Raw genomic sequence first — 19770 nt, 5'->3', positions numbered from 1 at the left:
AAGAGAAAGAAAATAGTAACTCAGCCCATATTTTGGCTGCTCCCAAAGTGACTTGTGAGCTTTGTGAAAATGTATTAAATGATCGAGGACCATACACAATCTGCTCTACTTTCACTTGTGTAAGCGTGTCTTGATACGTGATAAAACCCAGAAAGGCAAAGATGACTTTTTATATAGGAATAATATATCTAGATTCCATTACTATCTTTGGTCTTTGACACTATTGCTAAAATTCTGTTTTATTTTTGTAACCATAAGTATTAATAATACCACCTTTGGTACTCTCTTTGCAGTTTTCCCTCCTACCCTAATAGAAAATACACTTCATTTTAAATACTTTAAATAATGTAAACCCATTCTTATACAAATATTTAATAGTTTTATCGAAGAAACTCTTATAGTTGATACACAGGAATTTTAAAAGGACAGGAAATAAAGCAAGATAATAATGTTGACTTACAATCATAGAATGATTTAAGGAGCAATTTCCTTAATAAAGAGCACCTACAACTCAATTTGAAAAAGAGTAGCAACTTAATAAAAACCTAAGCAAAGAACTTGAATAGACAGCTTAAAGAAAAGGAACTTTGAATAGTCCTTAAAAATAGGAAAATATGCTCAACCTTAATCCTATAAAAGGAAATGTAAACTAAAAAACTCATTCATATTATGCTGTTAAGGCAGCTCTGAATTACTAATGTGAATCAATCTTTATGTATTAAAAATAAACATATATGCATATGCAATGGATATCCACAAAAGGTTATGTGACTGAGGGAGGGGTGGAGGAGTACTTCATTTTCTTCATATCTTTTAAATATTTTTATTGCTGGCACAACTGCCTATTTAATGTAACTAATTTGGGGGGTAAAATATTAAGTCATAGAATATTAAAATTTGTGAGGGACCTTTCCGAGCCGGTTGGAGTGGCCCAAGTTTATCATAACAGCCAGCTTTACATCACAGAACTGCTGCTGTCAGCCCAACTCATCTTTCACTTTATTAGTAGTTCTCAACTGGGCAGCATATCTTAATGGGATTTTAATAACAGATTCTGTCTCGTTCATCATTGTATTCCAATTATCTAGCATACAGGAGGTATTCAGTAAATGTTTGAATGAAACAAATTTAAGATATAAAATGTTTTTTTCTTTGGAAGATAGAGATGAAAACAATTTTTATTATGGAAAATTTATAATTATATTTATAATTTTGATCTAAAGAAACATTTGTAAAGATATAATTTGTTAATCACTTTTCAGACACTGGCTTCATGTCCTATTGACCGTAAACCTTTTCAGGCAGTGTTTAAATTCAGTGCATTGGAAGGTTATGTTAAGGTAAGTCTTTTTATTCTGCTACATGAGTTATGTAAAAATTAATTGAAGCTGTTTGATTTGATTTCCAGTTTGTGTATATTTGAAAATTGTTCAACTTAAGGTTTAATATGTTATTTTAATCCTCCTTAGCATGATAAATTTATACCTTTCAACTAGGATACTTAAATTCTGAACCTTTTACTCATTTGCCCCCTAAAGAGGGCATATTCCATAATAATCACCTTGTAATATACCACAAAATGTATTAGATCTCTGATAATCTAAAGGACATTTCATACTAAGGCTTAATTATAAAATACTTAACATTTTAGAGTATCTTGAATGTGAGGACTTCTTCCCATATTTCAAACAATTTAATTGGATAGCACTTTGAATACGTGTTTTACATCGAAAAAATGTTTGAAATAAGACCAACTCCCACAAAACCTTAAGTCCAAAGTACCTGAAAACTGTGTTTTCCTGAAAAACGTAATTTTGAAATTAGCCAATAAAATTAAATTCTGCTTGCCTCCTTAATGTTACTATTGTGAGCCATGATTATGATGATTTGTATTTATGTTAATTTTTTGCTTACCTGAAAAAAACAAAAAAACATGTTTAGGTAAGTAAGAGAAGAAAAAAGGAGAAGAGTTAAGTATATGAGAAAGATTTCTTGATGTATCACTACCGAGTCATGAATGAAAAATAGCTAAAAGTGAGAGTACTCAATATAAACATAAGTGATGCCATTAATAGGAGAAACAAACCGTTTTTAGGTATCACTGTTAGTCTATGTCCACTTGGTTGCTGTCTATGTAAGTAGAAAAGGGAATGGAAGCAACGTACAACTATTATTTGTCTTAGTGTAGTTCTTATAATTTGTTTTGATATAGTTTTACCAGCTGAATCTTGAAGCAAGGTACAAACAGGACTGCAATTCAGATAAAATGGTTTGCTTGTTGTAATTGTATAACTTTGCTATCAATGCAAATTAGTTTATATCTCGGAAAAAAGATAAAACATTATAGAAGTGTGATATAATAAGTGTGGCTTTTCCTGAAGACATATTCTCCATTTTTCCAAACCCTGTGTGTGTGTTTGTATGTGTAATTACGTTGCAAAAGATTCATTAGTGTGAACTAGATTCCAAATATATTTTTCTGTGAAATTATGTTTTCTTGCTTAGAATAAAATTTTGTTTATTTGATAGAGTTTGTATTTTACTTAAAAGTTTGGTACAGTGCTAATTTAATTTTGTTCAACTTAAAAGGTATTTCTTGGCACATGAGATATCTTCCACATTCTCTTAAATGCCTTCCCTAGACCTTTACTTCTTTCGAATCTTCACTTCATTATCTTTTTCCCTTTGCAACTGAGCTTCTTGAATGAGACAACTCCCTCCTCTCAATTCTTACTCACTTTTCAGTTCCCGTAGAACATTTACCTCTATTATCTTATTTTACAAACACTACCCTCACCAAGGTCCAGACTCAGACTTCCACATTCCATGGTTTGTTTTCTGCGTATAGTGCTGCTGACTACCCTCTACTTCCTCGGCTTCTGAAACATCCTTCTCTTGTGGGTATGTATATATGTGTGTATGTATGAATGATTGTTTTACTTCTCTGTCCTTTCACAATCTTCTTTGTCATATCCTTACCCTCCTGTTCCTTTTCGTAATCATTAGGGCTCATAGGATCTTCATTTAAATTCTCTCAGTATACTTTCTTTCTAAGTCTTCTCAGCTATTATACTTCAGTAGCGCTAAGTACTACCTATATTTGGATGCTTCTGCAATTCTGTCACTATCCTAGACTTCTTTACCAAGAGCCAGACCTGTATTTACAGCCACTTGTGCGTCTCCTTCTGGAATACCAAGAAAATCTAACATTAACAAACTCCAAATTAATCACATTCCCTACCCCTTTCCCAGCCCCAATTGTTAATGGAATCACAACCCCAGTCACCAAGATCAGAAATATCTGGGACTTTTCCAGTTTTCGCTCCCTCATCTGTTTTTTTCTGCTCAATGTCTTAAATATGTTTCTTCTTTATCCCTCCCTCCGTTGTTCCCTCTTTGTAGACCCCTATTCTGTCATCTAACTAGTGCTGTCCAATAGAAGTATACTATAAACCACTAAATAACTAAACTTTTAAGTAGGCATCCTAAAATAATAAAAAAAAACAAATGAAATAAATTGAATGATATATTTTATTTTTTATCTAATGTATTAGCTCAACATGTAATATTTTAAAATTATTATTATTGAGAGATTTCACATTCTTTTAAAAAATTATACTAAGTCTTTGAAATCTTGTGTCTATTTTATACTCGCAGCACATTCCAATTTAGATGAGCCACATTTCAAGCACTGAGTAGCCATATGTGGCTATTGACTGTTGTCTTGCACAACATAGATCTAGTCTATCTTAAGAGCTTTCTTTTTGATTTCCTGGTTTTTATAGTCTCTCCTTAATTGGTTGATTCTCCATATCACACCAAAGTTATCTTCCTAAAAACAAATTTGATCATCGCATTTACTTGCTTTAAAAAGTCCACTCTGATGCCTGTAGAATTATTTTTTTATTCAAGAACCTTTACAGTTGAGTCCCAACACATTTCACCAATTTCATATCTAGCTACTCTCTTTTTCCCTGTCTACATTGGCTTCTCACTATTCCTTACAACTCTGTTCTTTCCTCCATCTAGAATATTTTTTTCTTAGACCAATTCCTAACTATCCTTTAAGACCAACTCATAAATCATCTACTCATTAAAGTCTTCTGTGACATCCTCAGTTAATTTCTGAGTCCTATATGTATATACAAATCTGTGTTCATATCTCTGTTATAAGCACTTAATCTGTTTATTCTTAGCTCTCACTATTTTGTTTCCCCAGAGCTAAGCACACTCACTAAGCTTATGGTTTAGCATGCTTGAATGAATAAGCATATGTATTTGGACTACACTTTTTAATCAGACAATTTTGTTCCTGTAATTTTAATCATTTCAAGGAAGAATTAAAAAGTTATTTCTAATGCTGGATTGTTGCTCTAAATTGAGTTTGCTTTTCTCATAGGTTCAAGTAAAAAAACAGCTGAGAGAAACAAAAAACAGGAAAAATGAAAACTCATTTGAGAAACAGTTCTCCTGTCATGAAAATTCTAAAAGCTGTATAAGGTTAGTGATTAACTTTAGAAGTGGAATGCAAATGAGTGGAACTGAAGTTAACTAGTACCAAAAGGGTATTTACAAAAAATGAAGTGGGGTTTAAATGTGTTCAATCATTTATTCAGAAGCACACACTTGATAATTTAAGGAGGGACTAGCTGAAATCTGAGAATCCAATTTGAGCTGTACTCGGTTTTTGGTGAAGAACTGGTTCTGGCTGGGCATGGTGGCTCAATCCTGTAATCCCAGTACTTTGGGAGGCTAAGGTGCGAGGATCACATGAGACCAGGAGTTTGGTACCAGCCTGGGGAACATAGTGAGGACTGTCCTCTCCTTCTCTGTCTCTACTAAAAAATAACACAAAATAAAAAGAATTAAAAGAATTTGTTCTTTTAGGTTTATTTCGGAATCTGTTTTAGACCAAACCTTTTGTAAAATAAAATGTTCAGCAATGTCAAATTTCTGAATGCTGGCCAGGTGTGCTGGCTCACACCTGTAAGGCCAGCACTTTGGGAGGCTGAAGTGGGAGGATCACTTGAGCTCAGGAGTTCGAGACCAGCCTAGGCAACATAATGAGACCCTGTCTCTACTAAAAATTTACAGATTAGCCGGGCGTGGTGACACATGACTGCAGTCCCAGCTACTCAGGAAATTGAAGCAGGGGGATATCTTGAACCCAGGAATCTGAGGCTACAGTGAGCTATGATCACACCAGTGCACTCCAGCCTGAGCAACAGAGCAAGACTCTGTCTCAAAAACAAACCAAAATTCTGAATGCTTACCCTCATTGTTGTACTTAATCACATACCAATATTAAACACCTAATAGATAAGCATTGGTGCTCATACCACACTGTGAATAGCACTGACCAAGTTATTTATGGACAAAAAGTAGGGACTACCTAATGGTATAGCACAACATTCTTCATCAGTTATAATTTAAACTGCTTATTAACCTTCACATATTGCTTTCCTTTGTTGCAGCAGGCACTTGCTATCTACTATAACAAGTGTTTATGTTAAAACATTTATATATATATATAGGTTGTTTTTTCTGGTTGCTATTAAAACCATTGCCTATTTTAACATAAATGCCTAGAAATGCAGTGTTTAGTACTTGAGTTTAATAGGTGTTTAACACATGTTTGAACTAAATTGAATATGAGTAGTACACTGGAAATTAATGCTTAAAATAACTTGTTCTAATACATTTGAAACATAAGCTCATTTTGATCTGAAATATATTTAGAGCTGTCCAAAAGTTGAATTTTTAAGTCAATATGTTGTCACATTCATAATTAAATCTATGATTCATTAGTACGTTTCATCAGAATACTAATTTCTTTAAAGAGTAAGTTTATTTAGTTCCTAAAACAGTTGGCAGTAGTCACTGAGGTTTATTGAACCTATCACTAATTTATAACACTGTAGCTCCTTAGATGTTAACTTTTGGGTAGTTATGGTATTTAAGAATGTGAAGAATGATTCAGATCCCTTCTGCTAGGAAAATACACGTTTACAGACATAAAACTTTATATATGATTTTAAGGTATTCACGGAATACCCACTCCAAGAGTTTACCCATGAGCCCCAAAGTTAGTAACTGCATAAGACCAAATTTTATAATTATTTCTGAAAAATACTTATCAGCTTTGGTTCTTGTATTAGTACACTTTTCCCAGGCATAGTGAAGAAATACCTTTTGGTAGAAATACTTTAATTCTTGGTACAACTCATATCACTGGCTGTGACAATATCATAGATGTGCATTTTTTTTTTTTTTTTTGCTCCCTCAGAATTACCCAATTCTCTTGGCTCTTGCCAAGAGTGTAATGGTCATCACAAAATGACCTATAAGGCTCACAGTTCTTATTTGAGTCTAACATAGCAAAAGTTGTCCCCGTATTTAACTGCTTTTTCTCAGAGATTTGTCATAAGGAAATAACAGCTACAAAATTAATAATTTGCCTTTGCCCACCAAGGCTTAGCTTAACAATTTTTCCCAAGGTGGAAAATCTCTGTCAGCTGTTGGATATTTACATTATACTCTTCTGGAGTCTTGGATGTTTTTAGTAGTCCTGTCATTCAGTCTTCTGTTTACTGGATGCTTGGTCTTCCAACATGCAGACAAACTCCATTCAATTTTCCTCTCCCTTCCAAAGCAATAAAACCCTGGGACCTCTCTCTTTCTGATACTTTTTACCAGTTCCAAAGAAGGCACTACAGTGGTATTTTGTTTCTTGGTAGTGAACCTCCATTTTAAGTCATTGCAGAGAATGGTAACTGAGTGAGGAGTGGAACTAATTATGCTTTCTTTGCTAAAATTTCCTAATGGTCTTTTTAAAAAATATAATACCTGCTTACCTCTACTCTGCATGGCTCAGTAGCCAGTCAGTCATGATCAACCAATAAGATTATTGTTTAAAGACTGAGATGAGGCCAGACGTGGTGGCTCATGCCTGTAATCTCAGCACTTTGGGAGGCTGAGGCGGGAGAATCGCTTGAAATCAGGGGTTTGAGACCAGCCCGGGCAACATAGTGAGACCCCATGTCTAGTTAAAAAAAAAAAAAAAAAGAATAAAAAATATACTAGCAAGGCATGGCAGCTTACACCTATAAGCCCAGCACTTAGGGAGGCCAAGGCGGGAGGATCACTTGAGCCCAGGAGTTCAAGAATAGCCTCAGGAACAAAGGGAAACTCTGCAAAAATAGAAAAAATTAACCTGACAAGGTGGTGCATGCCTGTAGTCCCAGCTACTCAGGAGGCTGAGCTGGGAGGATTGCTTCTGCCCAGGAGATCAAGAGTGCAGTGAGCCATGATTGTGCCACACCAGTCCAGCCTGGGTGTCAGCAAAATCTGGTCTCCAAAAAAAAAAAGACTGAGATAATACAACTCAATAGTCATTGAAACCTAACTTGACATTCTAATATCTCATGGGAGTCTGTGAGAATATCCTTAAACCATTTACCAGATTTCAGCATAATTACTAAAATCAGTGCATAATAGATTTCATTTTGATGGAGGAGAATGAGTTGAAAATAAGTGGGCAAAACGACAGTTTTTTTTCTTAATTCTTTCCTGTCTTTATTAATGTTTACAGAAGAAAAGCCATCATAAGAGAAGATCTATTAAGTGCAAAAGTTTGTGATTTGAAGTTGATACATAGTAAGTGACTTTTTGCTTGTGTATTTTACCTTTTTTGTTGTTTTTTAATTTAATGGTTGTGCCAGAGTTCTCATCAGTAACACCTTGGGCTGGAAAATAGTCCTCAGAGATCTGTACATTGTGTTAAATCCTACATAAATTTTGTTTTCATGGAGCCATTTATACTGTTTTCTGCCCTTTTTTTCTTCTTGCTCCTCTTAAAAGGTGTGTGTGTGTGTGTGTGTGTGTGTGTGTGTGTGTGTTGGGAGAAAAGAGTCTCATATTGTGACCTTATTCCACCCATTAGTGCAGAAGTCCATAGGGGAGATGAGATTAAATACCTTGTGGGCTAGTAACTGTAAGCAGTAGCAAAGGAAGACTGTGAAGCGAGAAAGTAATTCACAGTTCCCGAAGGAAATTGTAGTTTGGCCTCTAGCCTTACTTCTAATTTGAAACTTAAAAATAAAGCACCTCTAACATGTTTATCTACATGAGCAGTTAAATACTCCTGTCTTCTGTTTTTGTCTGGTACATAATTTTCTAATATACAGGAAGGCTTTGCAGCAGAGCCTGAATAAAAATGACAACATTCATAGTTCTTTGTGACTCCTCCTTGGGGATTCAGGCTGTTTATTCTGTCCCAAAGAACATCTAACTATGGTCTGTTTGTAAGCAAGGAGGTGGGCATTTATTTTCCAGACTAAGTCACAGTGAATTTCCACTTACAGCTAGAACTAGTGAATTAGTGAGCTGTGAAAGAATTGTTTTAAAAAGTGAATAACTTCATTTTTTATGCATTATGAATACCAAGTTTTGTTGGTTTTTTGTTGGTTTTGTTTTTGATTAGAATTAATATGATCCCTCAGGTTAGATTTATAGATTAACAAACGTTTTACCTTTGAAATTTTACTATTAAAGTGAAATTGAAACGAAAGTTGTTTTGATCTCTGGACTTTTGTGGTTGAAAAGGCATTTTTCTTTTGTCAGCTTTAGATATGAAAACAGTCTTTGCTTTTCTATGTCATTGCCGTAGATTAGCATTCTTTTTTTATGAATAGCGTTTGCTTGCCAGTTCTAAGACCCAATATAAAATTTACTGCTGAGGAAGATTAAATGATGTTACAGATTTTCTCTAGATAATTTGGCCCACTAAATTATGCTAGTCTTAGTTTTAAGACCACTGACCACTGTAATTTTCTTAAAGTGTATATCTCTTGCCTGGGCTCATTTTTAGAAAGTGAAATATAGAAAAATCTTCAATTCCATATGCTTCAACATAGTAAAGGTCATTTATAAGCATCTATGATTAATTCTGATTTGAGGTTTTGTTTTACTGTTTAGAATGTGGAATATTAGATGGGATAGCTATTTTAAAATTATAATGAGGAAAAAACCCATTTCTGCCAGAAGGTTAACATTGTCTAAGGCCTGTAACTCAATGCTGTATCTACTTAAGATGTCTGAAGTCATTTGTTTGGTTTAGGATAGGCAGAAATACTGATTATACTTTGAGTGGATAATACAAGAGTGCTGATGCTGAGGTAATTATGAGCAAATGTCTTCACTGACCAACCTGGACTGATTTGAAGGGAACTGGGCATAGTAGTTACCCCTTGTCCATGGGTGATATGTTTCAAGTTGATGCCTGAAACTACAGATAGTACCAAACTCTGTGTATATTATGTTTTTTCCTATACGTACATACCCATGACAAAGTTTTATTTATAAATTAGGTGATGGAAAGATTAACAATAATGAATAATAATATAGAACAATTATAACAATATACTGTAATAAAAGGTGAATGTGGGCTCTGTCTCAAAATATCTTACTGTACTTACTCTTCTTGTGCTGCAGTTGACCACAGGTAACTGAAACTGCAGAAAGAGAAACCGTGAATAAGGGGGGACCACTGTACTCGTTGATTATCCAATTAGTTATTAATATTTTTGCTATGATGTTACTTTTACTGGGGAAATTTGATAAGTCTAACATGGTCAGTTTTTCTTCCTGTATTGAAATAGATTATTTATTGGATGAAGTAGCTTATATTTAGATACTACATTTGATGAAAATTGTTCAGGTTTAAATTCCAGATTCATACTCAGTACATACTCAGTATTGGATGTTCATACTCGGGAGAAGCAAAAAGAATTGAGATCACGCATACATTCAACAAATACCTAACGGTACTGAGCACAGTGACTCTTAGGGGTATAGTAGTGAACAGAAACAACAGAGTGCTTGCCAATGAGATCTTCTCATAGACAAAAATATAAATATATATAAAACAGGTGGTAATAAATGCTTTAAAGAAAACAAAGCTGGGTAAAAGATTAAAGGGTGATGACATTGTGGAGATGACCATTTATTTAAAGTGTTAGGGAAACCCTCTTGAATAAAGATATATTTGAGCAGTGACCTTCAAGAAGTAAGAATTTAAGCCATGAAGATTATCTCAGGGAAGATTGTTCGGGGCAAGGGAACAGCAAGTATAAAAGCCTGAGACAGGAATATTCTTGGAATGTCTCCAAAGAATAGCAAGGAGGTTATTGTGGCTAGAATGACTGAATTAGGTAGATAGAGGAGAAACAGTAAGACATAAGGGGAGATCATTTAGGGCCAATGTGAGCTGGGGAGTGTTTTCAGGAGTAATATGATCTGTTACATTTTTAAAGGATTACTCTGGCTGTGAAGGCCACAAATTATAGTGGCTTGGGCCAAGGAGATACTAGTGGAGACGATGAGAAGTGGTTCAATTCTGTGTGTACCATTGATCTTTGAATAACACAAGAGTTAGGTCAAAAATCAGTGTATAACTTTTGACTCCCTCAGAACTTGACTAATAGCCTACTGTTGACTGGAAACCTTACAGATAAAACATAAACTGTTGATAAACACATTTTATATGTTACATGTATTATATATAGTATTCTTACAATAAAGTAAGCTAGTGAAAGAATGTTTTTAAGCAATCATAAGGAGGAGAAAATATATTTACTGTTCATTGAGCGGAAGTGGATCATCATAAAGGTCTTTATCCTTGTTGTCTTCACGTTGAGTGGGCTAAGGAAGAGAAGGGGTTGGTCTTGCTGTCTTGGATGGCAATGGCAGAAAAGGTGGAAGGGGAGGCAGAAGAGGCAAGCACACTCAGTGTAACTTTTACTGAAAAACATTCATGAATAAGCAGACCCTTGGAGTTCAAACACATGTTGTTCAAGGGTCAACTACATCGTACTTGAAAGATGAAGCTCACAGGATTCATTGATGGATTGGATATAGGCTACAAGAAAGAAGGAAGTCAGGGTTGACTACAAGGTCTTGACCTAAGGAACTGGTAAAATAGGAGTTGCCAGCTACTGAGATGGGGAAGGCTGGTGGGAGAACATCTGGGAGGGTATAATGAAGAATTATCTTTTGGAAGTAGAATGGTGGTGATTTTGGGGAGTGGGGAAAATAGGGAAATGTTTGTCAAGGGATTCAGAGGTTCAGTTATGCAAGATGAATAAGTTCTGGATACTTAATGTATAGATGTATAGCAATGTGGATATAATTAACAGTGGTGTATTGTACACTTGAAATTCGCCGACCCAGTAGATCTTGTGTTCTCACTACAAGAAAAAGGGAAAATGGTAACTGTGAGGTGATGCATATGTTTAGTTTGTGGTGATTATTTTCACAGTGTGTACATACATCAGAACATTAAGTAGTATACCTTAAATATATACAGTTTTTGTCAATTGTACCTCAGTAAAGATGAGGGGCAAATTCATTTTTCGATAAGTAAGGTGTCTACGACCATAGAGATGCTCTGAAGAAATTGGATGTTTACATTTCATGTACAAATAAGATCTATTCATCTTCATGTTATTTTAATGAACAGTTTGTGTTGATATATATTTATTTATGCTTGACTCCTCAGTTAAATTGATGGTTTCTTTCAGTTGTCATTTCTTTTCTCATTCTTGAGTTCAGGCAGAATGTTTAAGACTATGATGATCAGAAATAAGACTGAGGCAACATGGTGAAACCCACCTCTACAAAAAATACAAAAATTAGCCAAGTGTGGTGATACACACCTGTAGTCCCAGCTACTCAGGAGGCTGAGGTGGGAAGACCACCTGAGCCTGGGTAAGTTGAGGCTTCAGGTGAGTCATGATTATGCCACCGCACTCCGGTGTGGGTGCCAGAGTAAGACCCTTTCTCAAAAAAATAAATAAATAAAGGGAAATGAGACTGAAAAGGAAGATTGCTGTGCAGATAGACACAAAAGTTTTCTTCATTGAGATACAATGCAGTGAAACTGTTTTAGAAAAACTAACCTGGTTAAAGTATTCCAAAAGGATGGGAAGTCAAGTATCTGTTAGAAAGTTTCTAAAGATGTCAAAAGAGGAGATTAATAAACTAACTCTGTCTTCTGAGATTATATATTAACAGCATTTTGTAAGGTCTTTTTTAAAAGGCTAAATGTCTTGTCCAAGATCACATTGCTAATAATTGGAGCCACCAGAATTTGATCCAGTCTTCTGACTCCATATCCAATGCCACTTTCTACTACAAAATAATACTAAAGCATGATATTGTTAGTGTTACCGACCTTAATTAAGCCTCTCACTTTATGGTTGTCTGCAACCTTTGTAACTTAAATTATTGGCATTCTGATGGATCTTGTTTGGATGTACTTTCAAGCTCAAAAATAATTTTTAATGTAAAATTAGCTCTCTTTAATTTTGATAACAGAATGTCTGCTTGCCACTTAAGAGTTAACTGTGATTTTTTTGTTCCTTCAGGCTAAAGGTCATAAATCATAGCTGTAAGATTAGAACCTTTAAGAGTTTTCGCCTTTAATTTGGACATTTCTTTTGTTTTAAATTTTTCTTTTAATTTTCACATTTCTTATAAGGTTTCTTAGACAGTATTTATTAACAAATGGACTAATTAGAAGACTAAGAGAACCTGGAAGTGTAACTTGGAATTATTGCAAAGTTTAGGGGCAGAAATGAGCCTGTCATGCAACAGAAAAGACAGCTGGTATCCTTAAATGTTGACATTTGATGACTAAGCAAGGAACCAAGAGACAAAGTCAAGGTGAAGGTAGAGTTAGTGGGGGATTGTGCAAATTGAATACATCTTTGTTTGCCCAGTTACACTGAACAGAAACAATGATATAGCCTAAGGATAATTTAAATTTCTTTTAATAAAAGAACTACTTGAGAAACTATTATCTGTCTCTTTATCTAGGATTGATTGGTTAGATTTTAGAAGCAACTCTGCTTAGCACTTAGCTTCTTTTTTTCGGTTTCTTATTTATTTATATATTTTTTTTGAGATGGAATTTCGATCTTGTTGCCCAGGCTGGAGTGCAATGGCACAATCTTGGCTCACTGCAACCTCTGCCTCCTGAGTTCAGACAATTCTTCTGTCTCAGCCTCCCAAGTAGCTTGGATTACAGGCGTGCACCACCATGCCCAGCTACTTTTGTGTTTTTAGTAGAGATGGGGTTTCACCATATTGGTCAGGCTAGTCTAACTCCTGACCTCAGATGATCTGCTGGTCTCGGCCTCCAAAAGTGCTCGGATTACAGGTGTGAGCCACTGTACCTGGCCAATTTCTTCAAGTTTTGTGAAGCAGGATGGGACTGTTCTTTTTTTTTTTTTTTTTTTTTGAGACGGAGTCTTGCTCTGTCGCCCAGGCTAGAGTGCAGTGGCCGGATCTCAGCTCACCGCAACCTCTGCCTCCTGGGTTCACGCCATTCTCCTGCCTCAGCCTCCCGAGTGGCTGGGACCACAGGCGCCCACCACCTCGCCCGGCTAATTTTTTGTATTTTTAGTAGAGACGGGGTTTCACCGTGTTAGCCAGGAGGGTCTCGATCTCCTGACCTCGTGATCCGCCCGTCTCGGCCTCCCAAAGTGCTGGGATTACAGGCTTGAGCCACCGTGCCCGGCGGGACTGTTCTTTAAACATAGGTGTGTGACTTTCTATCTGAAGTCATTTGTTATACAGCAATCAAACTAATGAACAGAGCTTATGAAGTTGTGAATTCTTATATCTCGATTAGAAATTATTATAGCCTATAAATATAGTATAATATTAGTTAAAACTTCAACAGGTCTAATAGGTGGTTTTACTGGAAGTCAAGCCCCTTGAGTTTTGTACAGTTTTTTTTACCATTAAAACACCTGTGACTTTAGTAAAATTATATAAACTGTCTAGTTTTCTCATATAATGAAGATGATGTTGCCACACTAGAGGTATTGCGAAAAGTTAGACAGCAAACCTATTAGCAAATATGTTGAGGAAATACCACTTTCTTCTGTCATACTAGATAACTGAATCATACATTTTTGTTTTTAATCTCCTTTATATTCACTTTGTTTCTTGGAATGAACATTAATCTTTGGTTTGAGATACTAGTTTATAATTGATATAGTTTACAGAAAGGATCTCCCTTTCAGGCATTTCTCTTTTTTTGAGACAGAGTCTCGCTTTATGGCCCAGGCTGGAGTGCAGGGGCCAGATCTCAGCTCACTGCAAGCTCCGCCTTCCGCGTTTACGCCATTCTCCTGCCTCAGCCTCGGAGTAGCTGGGACTACAGGCGCCTGCCACCACCCCGGCTAGTTTTTTTTTTAGTAGAGACGGGGTTTCACCGTGTTAGCCAGGATGGTCTCAATCTCCTGACCTCGTGATCCGCCCGTGTCAGCCTCCCAAAGTGCTGGGATTACAGGCTTGAGCCACTGCGCCCGGCCTCAGGCATTTCTTAATGTAGTACTTCTTTAAGTGTATACTAGATCCATCTAAGTGTGTCTTTATTAAACTTTGGAATCAATTAGTCAAACTTTAATTGGATGCCTGCCAAGTACTGGGTTCTAAGCTCTGAGTCTTTATTATACTTGTTTGCATCGTACAAAAGGATGTTTTAATGAAACATCCTTTGGGATTAGTGTTTCATGAAACATGTTTGGGGATATGCTGAATTAAAATAAATAAAACAAACTTCTAGTTAAGCATAACAGATTGAGTACTTGTTTAATGCTCTGATCCCTCTCATCCCAAATCTCTACTAAAATGACAATAAAGGAATGAAAGAAAAGTGTGGGTTTTTTTTTTTTTTTTTTTTTTTTGAGATGGGGTCTCACTCTTGTCACCCAGGCTGGAGTGCAGTGGCGCTATCTCGACTCACTGCAACCTCCGCCTCCCAGGTTCAAGCGATTCTCCTGCCTCAGCCTCCTGAGTAGCTGGGATTATAGGTGCCTGCCACCATGTTGGCCAGGCTGGTCTTGAACTCCTGACCTCAGGTGATCCACCAACCTCGGCCTCCCAGAATGCTGGGATTACAGGCGTGAGCCACCGCGCCTGGCTGGAAAGAGAAGTTTTAAGCCACAAAGTTTAAGCCACAAAGACAAGAAAGCTGGAGAGTAGGGGATAGCACATAAGTGTCCACAAAACAGTAAAATAGTATGAGGGGGATGGTAAATTGTCTTAGCAAAAAGCTGATACATAGACATTTCACGAGGAGAATGGAGTTAAGAATCTCAAGACGGTTCACATACCATTGAACCTTAGAAAGTTGGGTTTGAAGACCTCCATTATCTGTGAAGGCAGAATGGGGTGGTTTCAGAAAACAGAATTGATTAAAAATTGTTAGATCCTGAAGATTCCTGGCTGAACAGGGTAGAACAAGGGGTCTACCCAATGAAAGACTGGAGATTTACTCTCTAAAATGAGTATTTGAACCAGGTTTAAACTTTAGCATAAATGATGGCACAGCAAACAACAGAGAGGGAAATTAAGTCAAATGATGAGGCTTCTAGTCCTCTACCCAAGATCATTTTTCAAAGCACTGGCAATCTTGATTACTATTATTTTCCAAAGTAGGAGATAAGGGGCATCTTTTGGAAAACTGACTTGCCCAAAAGAAAAGACTTAAAGATAATGTCATTTGGGAGTCTCCCAATGAAATAACCAGATGTCTGCTTGATCACCCTACAGTGAAACAGCTGAAAGGCTCTGACCACCCATCTATACCATTTTCAATCAATATTTTAGTGTCCCACAAACAGTCAGGGATCTCCAGATATTTGAGGAAATCAATATAATAAAGATGAAAACAGATACAAAAGGAACCTGATGGGACAGACCCATTGCTATAAAATAGGGAATAACTTTAAAAAACTTAATATCCTCAAAGCCTGAAAGAAGGGCTGTTTTATCAATGATTTAAGAAAAATAATATTTAAGAAAAAGCTTTTAGAAGTTAAAAATATTACAGCAAAAATATGAAAATTCAACAGGAGTAGAAGATAAGCTCATAAGTCTCAGAAAGTAATACTTAAAGTCAAAGAGATGATAGGATATTCATTTAAGAGATTCAATATGAAATAATAAAATTTCAGAAAGGAAAAATGCAAAAATTTATTTTTAAAAAGTAATACAAAGGGAATTTTTCTGTAATAGTAGAGCACAGGTGTCCAGATATGAAGAAATAATATAATACCTAGTAAATGAAAAAAGAGTTATACTAGGTACTTCATAAAGTTCTAGAAGTCTGAGGATGACGAGAGAGAGAGTAAAAACAGACCACATAGAGGATTGGGGTTACAGAGTGTCATTAACAATAGTTGGAGTAGTGAAGCAATGCCTTGAAAACTCTAGGGAAAATGATTACTAACCTAGAAAATTCTGTAACCTATCAAACTATCCATCATGTATTAACTCAGAATTCCCACCCTTTTCCACTTCTGCTGGAGGATGTATATACTTCACTAAATGAGATAGTAAATGGAAGAACAATGTGAGATTCAGAAAATGAGTTCCAACTCAGGAAAAGATAAAGAGGACAAAGAGGATTATTAGGATAATGACAAAGGACAATCCCAGAATGACTATTGAACAGCAGTTTTGAGAGTTACCAGTTCATATTGGACCAGGACAAAAAGAGTTTTGCAAGGAGAGTGGGGAACAAACTTCATGGATGAGTTGTTGCATTTGAGTGTATTAAACTCAGATTTATACTTTTGTTGTAGTTAGCTAAATTAATGGTAGATAATAAGGAAGAAAAGGAAAAGAAAAAACAAAGTCATTATTAACCCTAGGAAAATATCTGAAGCCAGCTAGGCGCAGTGGCTTCACGCCTGTGATCCCAGCACTTTGGGAGGCGGAGGTGGGTGGATCACCTGAGGTCAGGAGTTCAAGACCAGCCTGACCAATATGGTGAAACCGCATCTCTACTAAAAATACCAAAATTAGCCAGGCATGGTGGTGTACGCCTGTAGTCCCAGCTACTCAGGAGGCCGAGACAGGAGAATTGCTTGAACCCGTTAGGCAGAGGTTGCAGTGAGCTGAGATTGTGCCACTGCACTCCAGCCTGGCCGACAAAGCGAGACTCTGTCTCAAAAAAAAAAAAAAAAAAAAGTAGAGTAGTATAAGGATGTTATTTAGAAATAAAGAAGTAAATGTTAGAAGAAACAGCCAAAGGATTTGATGAATGCTTTGGGGAAGCAGAAATCAAGAGCAGGTATTTCCATAATTTTTCTTTATAAGTTTGGAAGTACTATATGACATCTTAAAGTATGTACATGCATTACTTTGATAAAAACTAAATGAAAAGGTGTATCACTGCCCTCCAAAAACAGACAAGCAGGGTGGATTTGTGAAACGATCTTCAGGAAACCACAATTTAGACAAATTTACCAGTATTGGATACTTTAGAGATTGTCATTGAAGCTGCTCAGTAATTATCTGAGAATTACCCAGAAATACATGAAATAGCTTTTGGACTGGATTTTTACATGTAACATTGCCCAGAGAAAACTAACAGTTCTTTCAGTAGAGAGCATTTTATCTAATGAAGGCTTTCTGAGATAGGTTTCCAAGTGAAAGAATACTGTGTAAACACTACATACCCATTAAGTGTTGAGTGAATGCAACCTGAAACAAAACAACTCAGCATCCTTAGGGCATAAAAGACACTATGTAGGTATAGCCCAGCAATTCTGTGTCTAGCTGGAGGAACATGGTTATTTCTAAGAGTGTATCTGTGTACCTACCACACGTTTTTACTTCTTGCCTCATAAGCAATTTTTAAAATCAGTGTTTTAGATACAGATTTTCAAAGGGGTAAGGCAGTAAGTTCCAGAACTCAGCCTGTTCACCTGCCACTAACATTGAAATTACATTTGTTACAATAGTTCTGAGAGGGACTTGTGCAAAACCAAACAGCTGTTATATAATAACTAAAAAGGAAGTAGGTTATTACCAACTGGACTAACAGAAGTAAAACAAAATATATATGATCTTGCAGTGCAGGAAACAAGCCTCCTAGTTAGTGTGATTTATTTTGAACTATGTCAGTAGGCCCTTTGTGAGGCAAGCAAGGGGGAAAATTAAAAGGCAGTTGTCATATGCACTGTAGACAGGTGGAAAGCAGTGAAGCCACTAACATTATTGTAACAAAAAGCTGTTTCAGACAGCACGTCTACTTTTCCCTCTTAGTATAAAATTTGAAGGAAAGAACACACCTGAAGTGGGTGCCAGTGGCTAAATTGTAATTTATGGTTAACAAGAGTTGATGGCCCCAGGCCCCCTAGTCAGCCTGTACTTGAGATAGCTACCTGTTTTCTAGATGATAGCTGGAAAAGAAATGTTAAGTGCATTATTGATATTAAATAGCTTGACCTTGTGTATACCTTTTGTTACAAGATAGTTTAAGTTTGCATAAGGTAGCAGAAAATGTTGATTAGAATTTTAACTCACATGTTGTAAACATAGCTGGTTTTACATACTTCACCCAGTTTTCTCTATTGTGGCCTTTTATATTTTACTTATATTTGTAGCTTAACAAGATAAGATGAAATCGGCATTTGGGAAAATTGTGTAAAAAATGTGTATTACTTGAAATGCAGCTTTTCTACATATTTCAACCCTTGGCAGTATACTGGTATCAGTGCTGGTTTATAGCCTTTTTAGTAAGAATTAATACAAGCTAACCAAGTCCTTTTATGTCTTTGTACAGGAAACTCTTTATACAGTGAAACAGGAGGAGAGAAAAATGCAGCAATAAAGATAAATAAGGTTTGTTGAAACCAAGAGAGATATTTTTCTTAAATAATAACACTTTAGGGTTTAGTCCATAAATAACCAGTGCTTCAGGTGTATCAAAATATTTAACTATTATTTACCTATTAGAGATATTTTTATTTGCGGTTTCACTAACTACTTTTTACTTTTCTAGCCTCAGAGATCAAATTGGAGTACAAATCAGTGCTTCAGAAATTTTTTCTGCAATATGTTTTCTTCTGTTAGTCACCCTGGAGAATCTTCCTTTACCTCCTATAGAGCTTATTGGTTAGTATTTTCTACTTTTAATTTATGCTGTTTATACTTGATGTTTATTAACTTTGCTAGAAATTTAAACTCTGGGCCCAATAAAATCTGAAAGGCCCACCTTGGTTTTTTTGCTTTAGTTTTTTTCTTTTTCTTTTTTTTTTAATTTTTGGAATGTAAACTAGCTCTAGCCAAGAGAAAACCTGTTAATTTGGGGAGCTTCTCTATTGTGCAATGATTGCCTATGCCAGTGTGCTTTGTTTTCATTAATAAGTTGTTCTATATAAGCTCTTTATATCATAGAGAAGTAGGTTATTTATTAGATTGTGGGGATGTTACCTAAAGAAGAACCCTTTTAGAGCTGATCCCATTCATCTTTGAATCCTAGTGACTGGCATGTAGATACAAAGTTGATATTTATGGAATTTGAAGATTAAATTGAGGCTTTAAAATCACGTATATTTAGTTGAGCCAGCAGCACAGAATAAGATTGTGTGATTTAATTTTAGAGCTTGGCAAGGTACCAAAAAAAAATTAAGTAGGCTTTTGAAAAGCTGAACTATGCCCATTTTTGGTTGCAGTCATCTTACCCTCCTTTATTTTCTTCTTTTGTCTTAGGCTTAGTTTCAAGCAGGAAACCATTGCACCTAGAATTTCTTTCTTTCAATAATAAGGATGTTACTCTGACTTGACTTTATTTAAAAAATTCTGTCACTTAAGATAGAAATTCAAGGGTTATTTTTAACAAATAAATACAATTCTAATTTGCGATATAAAAATTGTACTTATTTTAGGAATGAGTTTATTTTGAAA

General features: G+C 35.8%; 1 protein-coding gene across 2 annotated transcripts in view; it reads left to right on the top strand.

The window, feature by feature from the left end:
- The window catches only part of SCAF11 (SR-related CTD associated factor 11), a 78061-nt gene that overhangs the window by 43910 nt on the left and 14381 nt on the right, over positions 1-19770 (top strand). For both annotated transcript variants that reach the window (XM_023231223.3, XM_023231224.3), the window contains exons 4-8: positions 1263-1340; positions 4400-4500; positions 7592-7656; positions 18647-18705; positions 18866-18978. In XM_023231223.3, the coding sequence (XP_023086991.2) occupies positions 1263-1340; positions 4400-4500; positions 7592-7656; positions 18647-18705; positions 18866-18978 (416 nt within the window). The remainder of the gene's footprint in view (positions 1-1262; positions 1341-4399; positions 4501-7591; positions 7657-18646; positions 18706-18865; positions 18979-19770) is intronic.

Source organism: Piliocolobus tephrosceles, chromosome 10 (assembly GCF_002776525.5).
Source record: "Piliocolobus tephrosceles isolate RC106 chromosome 10, ASM277652v3, whole genome shotgun sequence".
NCBI classification, from domain to species: domain Eukaryota; kingdom Metazoa; phylum Chordata; class Mammalia; order Primates; family Cercopithecidae; genus Piliocolobus; species Piliocolobus tephrosceles.
Note: the sequence above shows the minus strand (reverse complement) of the source record. Positions and strands in the feature narration are given on the sequence as shown.